Source organism: Sardina pilchardus, chromosome 24, assembly GCF_963854185.1.
Source record: "Sardina pilchardus chromosome 24, fSarPil1.1, whole genome shotgun sequence".
Lineage (NCBI taxonomy): Eukaryota > Metazoa > Chordata > Actinopteri > Clupeiformes > Clupeidae > Sardina > Sardina pilchardus.
Window position 1 is genome coordinate 25,260,857 of NC_085017.1, and position 10,000 is coordinate 25,270,856.

General features: G+C 49.1%; 1 protein-coding gene across 2 annotated transcripts in view; it reads right to left on the reverse strand.

Moving 5' to 3' along the window:
- The window catches only part of grb10a (growth factor receptor-bound protein 10a), a 79,461-nt gene that overhangs the window by 14,039 nt on the left and 55,422 nt on the right, over positions 1–10,000 (reverse strand). For both annotated transcript variants that reach the window (XM_062529218.1, XM_062529219.1), the window contains one exon: positions 8,157–8,313. In XM_062529218.1, the coding sequence (XP_062385202.1) occupies positions 8,157–8,313 (157 nt within the window). The remainder of the gene's footprint in view (positions 1–8,156; positions 8,314–10,000) is intronic.

Below are 10,000 nucleotides of genomic sequence, written 5' to 3' on the forward strand. Positions count from 1 at the left end.
GGGGAGAGGAGGGGAGAGGAGGGGAGAGGAGAGGAGAGGAGAGGAGGAGCAGGAGCAGGGGAGGGGAGGGGAGAGGAGAGGAGGGGAGAGGAGGGGAGAGGAGGGGAGAGGAGGGGAGAGGAGGGGAGAGGAGAGGAGAGGAGAGGAGAGGAGAGGAGAGGAGAGGAGAGGAGAGGAGAGGAGAGGAGAGGAGAAGAGAGGAGAGGAGGGGAGAGCCCCCCTCACGTGTCTGCAGCAGGACAGCCTCTATCAGAGCACACTGGACTCCTCAGGTTGGCTCCTCTCCTCTCCCCTCCTCTCCTCTCCTCTCCCCTCCTCTCCTCTCCTCTCCTCTCCTCTCCCCTCCTCTCCTCTCCTCTCCCCTCCTCTGCGTGTGCCAGTCTAAACACGTCAGCCGCCGCCACTGATCTCCAGCAGCTGCTGCGTTAGGAGTTAGGATCTCCAGCTCACCTGCGGACGGCCACATGCCGCGTTATCGCAATCACCATCACCATCGCCCCAACGCCGCTTGCAGTTAGAGATCAGTATGCAAGGGTGTGTGGGTGTGGGTGTGTGTGTGTGTGCTGGGGGTGGGGGGGGGGGGGGGGGGGGGGTTGTGGGCACACAGAGATGTGTGTGTGGATAGAACGGGTCGGATCAGATAAATGTTGAAATCAGTTTTTTGAGTCGATGGCAGGTCAGATTACTTAGGGATCATTGAGAGGGCCTGGAGTGAGGGTGACAGACAGACATAATGCTGCAGAGAGAGAGAGAGAGAGAGAGAGAGAGGGAAAGAGAGAGAAAGTGTGTGTGTGTATGTGTGTGTGAGAGGCAGAATGAGAGAGAAAGAAAGAGAGAGAGCAAGTGTGTGTGTGAGAAAAGTAAGTAAGTAAGTGAGAGAGAAAGAAAGAGAGAGAGAGAGAAAGAGAGAGGGAGGGAGAGAGAGAGAGAAAGTGAGAGAGGTGTCGAATGGCTCTAGGGAGAGGTGATGGTTAACAGGGCCCAGGCTCTGGTCTGTTTCAAAAGCCTGAAAAACAGACACGGAGCACCATGCTGAGGGCTCCTTTGTGTGACCGCACGCACAGAACATATGACCGCCTTTACAGAAGCACACACACACACACACACACACACACACACACACACACACACACACACACACAGTTGGTCAGGTGAGGGGTAGTGTGACTGGGTTTAGCATGTATGTTAATGTAACCTCAGATGACGCATGATCCTGCCCTACCATTACTTCAGTGACCACACACACACAAACGTCAATAGGGCCGAGAAGAGAAACTGTGTGTGTGTGTGTGTGTGTGTGTGTGTGGGATGCTAATGCTGCAGCTCCTAATCTGTAATCTCACCAAATTTGGCCTTCTCACGTGTCTCAATTCACTGGCGGTGGGATTAAGAGCTAATGCCTCTCTTTCTCTTCTCCCCACTCATCTGTCTATTCTCTCTCCCTGAGCGCCTCCGCTTGGCTCTGGACACCGGCCTCCTCTCCGCTAGCCCAGTTTGTTTGCTCTCTCCTTCTCTCACTCTCTCTCTCTCTCTCTCTTGCATGCTGGGAGTTCGGGTGTGAGGGCGTTGTGGGTGAGAGCGCTAGTGTTGGGACACAGGTTGCTGGTTCTGTCGGTTTCCCCCTTTTTTCTTTTTCCTTTTCCCCTTTTCATTTTATGTCAATTTAAACGTTTTGCGTTTGTTGTGGTGATTTGCACTATCGTGCAAACTTTGTTAGGTGTTGCGTTACTTTGTTATTGTTGAAGATGGCGTGTTCCCAGCCAGGGGACACGCCATCTCTCTCAATTCGTAATGGAGTCAGGTGTGTGCCTGAATCGGTAGTGGCGATAGAGGAGGTATTGATGGCAATCGCTGATAAAGTAGGGGCAGGGAATATAGGCTCTGCGTCTAGGATGAATAAAGCAGTGGTCGTTTTCTTAAAAACCCAGGACCTGGCTTGCGCCGTGGTTGAGTCTGGATTATGGGTCAGAGACACTTTTTTGCCAGTCACACCTTTGTCTGCGCCAGCGACAAAAGTTACCATTTCTAATGTTCCGCCGTTTATAGGCAACGACGCAATCAAGAAGGAGCTAGCCCGCTTTGGGACCTTTGCGAGCACGTTAACAATGATCCCTCTAGGTTGTAAAAACCCGGCCCTTAAACATATTCTGTCTTTCAGGAGACAAGTGTTTATGTTTTTGAATGAGCCGACAAAAAGTTTAGATGTGTCGTTTCGCGTACCATATATGGGGAGTACGTATATGCTTTTCGCGACAACAGAGAGCCTGAAGTGTTTTGAGTGTGGTGATATAGGCCATAAGCGTTTCGCTTGTCCACACAAGCGAACGAGCGGGGATCAGCCGCATAATGATACAACTACAGCTGGCGTTGTGGCAGCAGGCCCGGGGGAGGACGAGCCGGACAGGGAAGTCCCGCCAACACAGGCACCTAGTGGGCCGGATGATCCGGGTGAAGGTACATCTTTTTCTCATGGAGCGGCTGAGCGTGAGGAGGTATGTGAAACAGTTATTGAGTCCAGCGAAGAGCATGGGTTGGGAGGGAAGGCTACAGTCGCTGGTGGAGAGGGTGAGTGTTGTGCTGAGGTAGCGAGGATGGAAGGGGAGGATGACATGGAGGACACTATGGATGAGCTGCTAAGCTCGGAGGGTTCAGACGATGATAATGATGATGGGGTTTCTGAAATGTCTGATCTGGGTCAGTTTGATTATGAAGACGGGGAAGATGTCTATACGGTGGATCAGATCAACGCGTACCTAGATGAAACGAAAGGTAGACGGGTACCAGTTGGGAAGTATTTCCCGGATCTGGATAAGTTCGTGAGGTCAGTGATCAAGGCGCGCAAGACGGTGGGGTATGACATTTTGTCGAAACAAAAGCGTTACCGCTTAAAGCAGCGCTTAACGGCAATTAGGAAAAGTAAGAAGACTGGTCTAAAGAAAGGGAAAGCTAAATGATGCACATGGGTGTTCTATCTTTTCTTTTCTGGTTCTTTTCTGTATCTCTCCTTTTCTTTCTCATGGAGGTTTTAAGAGTAGCATCCTTAAATGTAAACGGGGCAAGAGATAGAGGGAAACGGGCTTTCATTGCGGATATGTTGAAGGTCAAGCAGTTTGGGGTGGTTTTCTTACAAGAAACTCACACGGATATGAATAATGAATCAGACTGGGGGCTATGGTGGGAGGGGAAACATTTCCTAAGCCATGGGTCGAATTTTAGTGCTGGTGTTGCCGTGCTTTTTTCCTCTTCGCTGACAGTAAATGTATTAGCAACGTGGGAGATAGAGAGGGGGCGCTGTTTAGCAGTGAAGGCTGAGATTGGGGAGTCTGTTTTTGTTTTTGTTAATGTGTATGCTCCAAACAGGGGTTGTGACAGAGTCACTTTTTTTCAAAATGTTTATCAGGGGCTGCGGGGCTGCGGGGAGGATGATATTCTTGTTTTAGGTGGGGACTGGAATTGTACCATTGATTTTAGGCATGACAGAAATGGTGTGGAACCCCATCCGCCATCAGCAAGGGCCTTAGACAGAATGGTTGGTCTGATGGACCTTGTTGATGGCTGGAGGGAGAAGAATGTAGGCATAAGGCAGTATACATGGATAAGTGCCTCTGTGGACAGGCTCTACGCTGCTAGGCTTGATAGAGTTTACATATCTAGATCAGCATGGAATAGAGTATTGGGTGTTCACATCTATCCAACTTCTTTCTCTGACCACCATTGTGTAGCAATGGATATTTCAGTTGGGCTGGCGAGGAGAAGGAGTGCGTACTGGCAGTTCAACGTTAAATTATTACAGGATAGTGATTTCTGTAAAAGCTTTAGGGATTTTTGGGGGCACTGGAGGATGCAGAGGGCTTTATATAAGAACAAGTCACAGTGGTGGGAGATTGGGAAGGTTCAAATCAAGGTTTTTTGTCAGCAGTATGCCTCTTTTTCATCTGCAGCGGTTAGGAGTTCTCTTACACGTTTGGAAAGGGAGATTTTACTTTTGGAACAACAATATTCAGGTAGCAATAACTCTGTAAACGAGCCCATAAAGTCTAAACGACAGGAGCTTAGTTCCTTGTTACAGGAGAGGGTTAAAGGGGCTTTAGTTAGAAGCAGGTTCATTACTTTGAGGGACATTGATGGCCCTACATCTTTCTTTTTTGGTTTGGAGAAGAAGACTGGGCAGAATGCACAAATGCTCAGTCTCAAAACTCCTGCGGGGGGCAGCACCTCTGACCCCTCAGAGATGCGCAGGTTGGCTGTTCGTTTTTATACTGACTTGTATGCTGCGGAGGAGGTGGACGTGCAGAGCATACATGACATTCTTCAGAACCTCCCACAAATCAGTGCTCATCAGAGGGAAAGTTTGGACTCTGGAATAACTTTTCAGGAAGTGACTGCTGCTGTACAACAGCTGTCCATAGGGCGAGCTCCCGGCATGGACGGCCTCCCTGCAGACTTTTATAAGGTTTTCTGGGAGATGATTGGGAAGGACTTCTTGGAAGTGCTGCAGGAGTGGATCAGTGATGGGTCCCTTTCTGAGAGCTGTCGACGGGCGGCCCTGACACTTCTCCCCAAAAAGGGGGACCTGGGTTTGCTCGCAAACTGGAGGCCTGTGGCTCTACTTTGTACAGACTATAAAATATTTTCGAAAGTAATGGCAAATAGACTTGGGGAACACATGGACACAATAATTCATAGGGACCAGTCCTACTGTATTAGGGATCGAACAATCCAGGACAATTTGTTTTTAATTCGTGACCTATTAGATCTGGCTAAAGGTCGTGATCTTAACCTGGGAATGCTGTCGCTGGACCAGGAAAAAGCGTTCGATCGTGTTGACCATGTTTTTCTTTTTAACACTTTAAAGGCGTTTGGGTTTGGGGAATGTTTTATATCACGGGTGAGGCTCCTTTACAATAATGCGGTGTGTATGGTTAAGGTTGCTGGGGGTCTGAGCACCCCCATTCGGGTGGGCAGGGGTATTAGGCAGGGCTGCCCTCTCTCAGGGTTGCTATATGCTATATCCATTGAGCCGCTGTTATGTCTACTTAGGGGTAGGTTGGGGGGTTTTAGGGCGGGGGGTTTAGATGTGCCGGTAAAACTGTCGGCATATGCGGATGATGTGACTGTGATGGTCTGCAATGATAATGATGTGTCCTCTGTTCAACAGTCCTTAGTAGTATTTGAGAGAGCATCATCGGCAAAGGTGAACTGGGCAAAGAGTGAAGCTTTGTGGTGTGGGAGGGAGGGAGATGCGCCAAGACTTCCTTGTAACCTAAAATGGAGCCAGAAAGGTTTAAAATTTTTGGGTGTTTTTTTAGGGGATGTGGATTTTCAGTTGAAGAATTGGGAAGGGCTAGTCAACAATTTGTGTGCTCGGTTGTCTAGATGGAAATGGTTGCTACCTCAGCTGTCGTATAGGGGGCGGGTTCTGGTCCTGAATAATCTCATTGCTTCGGCTCTGTGGCACCGGATGTCGGTTCTGGATCCACCAAAGGAGTTGGTGGTGGAGATTCAGCGCATGATGGTGGATTTCTTTTGGTCAGGGCAGCACTGGCTCAAAGCTGCGGTGTTGTACCTTCCGTTGCAGGAGGGGGGCCAAGGTCTCATGGACATTGGAAGCAGAGTGGATGCTTTCCGGCTGCAAGCAGCCCAAAGGCTGCTATATGTCCCTGAGGTCAGCTGGGCACAGACTGCTTGTGCTCTGTTGAGGGAAGCCGGCAGTTTGGGCATGGACAGGCAGCTGTTTTTGATGGACCTGGGCTCTGTGGGACTTACAGGGCTGACCCCTTTCTACCAGTCAGTCCTGAGGGCTTGGACGCTTTTAAACATTCAGGGAAGGAACATTGTACCCAGTATGTGGGTGGGAGAGGAGCCCCTGTTCCATAATACAGCTCTACATGTGGTGGCTTTGCAGTCCCCCGCTTTGAGGGCTGGTTTTCTCCGGGCTGACATCACAAAGCTGAAGCATTTAGTGGTGGGGGGCTCCTGGCGCACTGCGGAGGAGGTGGCACGACTTACTGGGACCGTTTCAGTCCGGTTTGTTGCAAAGATGTTGACGGACATCCGGAGGAGTATCCCGGACGATGTGAAGTGCTGCCTCCTGTCTCCAATGGAGTGCACAGGAGAGCTGGACTGGTTCCCTGAGCTACGGGTGAGACCCGCTGTTGGACAGTGGCAGGAGGGGCAAGGTGTGCTTCTCAGTTTCGCGACACCACAGTTGGACGTTTTTGAGAGTACAAGCAAGAAGGCACTCTATCAAATCTGTGCTAAGGTCAAGAACATTCAGGCCCTCTCTGGGCTTAAGGAGTCGAGGTGGTGGGGTTTTTTGGGGCCAGGCCCTTCTCCGAAAGGCAGTTGGCGGTCTATGTACAAGAGTCCCATTCAAAAGCGAATGGGGGATCTCCAGTGGAGAATTGTACATGGTGCAATAGCTACGAACAGACACAGAGCACACTTAGAACCAGGTGTAGGGGTAGAGTGTGTTTTCTGTGGGGAGGATGAGACTCTGACACATTTGTTCATAGAATGCCCTAGGCTGGGGTGTGTGTTTCAGTTAGTGAAGGAGTGGTGTGAGCGATTGGGGGAGTTTTTTTCTTGGGGTTTGTTTATTTTTGGGCCTAAATATTCTGTAGCTAGGAAGCCACACGTGGTTCTTTTGAATTTTCTTTTTGGACAGGCCAAGATGGCAGCATGGGTGTCACGGAGGAACAGGGTCGAGGGGACAGGTATAACAGAGCCAGTGGCTCTGCTGAAACTGTCATTGGCCACAAGGCTGAGAATTGAGTACAACTTTTTTCAGTTAGTTGGGGATCTGGAGTCTTTCAATGAAACATGGGGGGTTGAGGGTTGTATTTGTGCACTGGGTGAAGAAGGGGAATTAGTGTTTAATTTTTGAACTATTTCAATGGTGACTGATACTGGCTTGGTCTGTTTTTGGTTGTTTGTTTGTTTTGGTGGGCTTATTTTTCTCAAATTGTGGGGGTTTTGGGTGGGGGGGGGAGTTTTGTTTTTTTTAACATGGTTTTATTGCTGTGATTTTCCTTATTGACTGGCAATAAAGGAAACTCTAAAGTCAAAGTCTCCGCTAGCCCACACACACACACACACACACACACACACACACACACACACACACACACACACACACACACACACACACACACACACACACACACACACACACACACACACACACACACACACACACACACACACACACACACACACACACACACACACACACACACACACACACACACACACACACACACACACACACACACACACACACACACACACACACACACACCCTCTCTCTCTATAACGCTCACGTTTTAATCTGGCTAATTGTTCTATTCCTGTGTGTCCGCATGCCAGCATGTGAGTTCATGTGCATGTGAGCACGTACATGATCCTGTGTGTGTGTGTGTGTGTGTGTGTGTGTAATTTTATGTGTCACTGGGAGTGTGTTTATATGTCTGTAAATGTGCTTGTGTATGTCAATGATTGTATGCATGTGTCCACTGTTCACCGTGTGTGCGCGTGTGTACGTGTGCTTGTGTGTGTGTGTGTGTGTACTGTATGTGAAGTATGTTTATAGTGGAACCCAAGTGTGTGTGCATAGGGGCGTGTGTGTGTGTGTGTGTGTGTTAGCGAGAGTTCAGCAGGCCTGCGTCCTGTGTACAGCTCCAAGAGAAATCTCAGTACGGTGGAGAGGTGACTTCCTGTTGTTCCAGTGTCAGTGATCACTCATGTCTCTAGACAGTGCAGTCTGTACCAAAGAACTGTGTGTGCTCTTTAATATAACTCACACACACACCCACGCCCACACACACACACACACACACACAGATACAGAGAGAGAAAGAGAGAGAGGGCGAGAAAGAGAGAGGAAAAAAAATTGGACTAGATTCCAATCCTGCATTCAGCGTTATGAAAGTGCAGATATCGTCCAAACAGGTGTGGATTATAGTATGAGAAGATGGCACTTGCAGCAGCCTGTGAAAATTCCTCTGTACATTGCAACTCGCACGTAACGGACCCAACCTACACACACACTCAGAAATGCTCCTTCACTGTGCTGAGGTGAACACACATAATACACACACACACACACACACACACACACACAGAAAGCGAGAGAGAGAGACAGAGAGAATTCTTACCCAGGCCGAGCAGGGGGTGATGCTCCACTAGTGTCCAGCAGTTGTCATCTACGCAGTGGCTCTTGTAAACCAGCAGCTGGCACACGTCTCTGGCCGTCATGTCCGCCGGCACCTCCACCACCTTTCCACTGCCATCCTCTCCAAACACCTTTAGAATCTACACACACACACACACACACACACACACACACACACACACACACACACACACGTTAGGTTCTTTCTCTTTTTCCATCGCAGAAAGCACATTTAGTCTAATTGTACACACACATTATGTACAAACACACACTCAGCTCTGGCAGACTGTGTGTTCTATGGCTGCCGTCCCCTCGTGCGGTAAAATAAACACTCACACACAAACACACCTACACACACGAATACACACACACACACACACACAACACACACACACACACACACACACACACACACACACACACACAGTATACTTTCAACATGTTTACTAACAAACACATACAAAGGGATGCACTTGCATACACAAGCCAGAGACGCTAACTCAATCCCTTCAGCGTTGAATGTTTCCCCCCCCCTCAACAGGAATGTGCACCTATGTCTAAACACTATAAAGAGGAGCGAGACCAATTTCCTGAACAAAGTACCTCAACTGCCAACAAAACCTAAAACACAGTTTGTACTGTACTGCAACCTTCTCACATCTGAATCGATTCTCTGTGGTGGAGACAGGTGGCAATGCGGAGCTAGTTCAACCAGTGTGAGGTGGTGACCGTTAAACTGGCACCTGCTGATATCACCAGTAGGAAGGCTGGAGGATGGTGTTTGCAGAAGTGAACAGCTTTTTTTTTTATTTTGGAGTAGGACCCTCCTTTATCGGTACATCTGAACAGCACGTACTTTGTTCCTTCAACTGCCAGAAGTCGGGAACTGGCTTTGTGATGATCGGTGAAGTGAAGTGAGAGAGGAGAGAGAGAGAGAGAGAGAGAGAGAGAAAGAGAGAGAGAGAAAACGAAACAAAAGATTTGCACACTGATCTCGATAGTCAGAGAGAAAGTGAAGGAGAAAAGTGGAGCAAGAGAAAGAGAGACTTCTAAACAGACCTCTGAGCTTGTTTGACTCTTTCACCTCAGGCCCGATCACTGGACTAAAAACCACGGTGACACACAGATCATACAGATCACACAGAACTGGCACACTGGGAAAAACTCAGGTGCTGTAAAACGTTGTCAAACATTAAAATGGCAAGCTCGACTAACTGCAATCAAATCAGCTTTATGTCGACCTCACCACTCCTCTCTTCAATACTACAGTATTCCTCACTTGACCCAAGGCCTCCAGTTATGCGTTTCTCAAAGACGCTTTCATCAAACTGCCTCGAGATATTTTCCCGAAAGACACTGAGCACAACAATTGGCCCTGAGCTCCCTGAACATCCATGAGGCCTTCAGATGTTCTCCCAGCACAACCCCACAGACACACAAGCGTTACTCCAGCGATCAGGGATCAGAAGAAGAGCCCCTCGGGTGCGCTAACCTCCAGCTCCGACCTGAACAGCACGTACTTTGTTCCTTCAACTGCCAGAAGTCGGGAACTGGCTTTGTGATGATCGGTGAAGTGAAGTGAGAGAGGGAGAGAGAGAGAGAGAGAGAGAGAGAGAGAGAGAGAGAGAAAGAGAGAGAGAGAAAACGAAACAAAAGATTTGCACACTGATCTCGATAGTCAGAGAGAAAGAGGAATCTGCCCGCTCTCTGGCTGACACGCAGAGGCAGCAGCAGCAGAGGCAGCAGCAGCAGGAACAGGCTGGCCGGACTAAATCCTCTGCTGGGATGCTGAGGTCAGAGAGACGGCTCAATGTCACCGGTCACCGC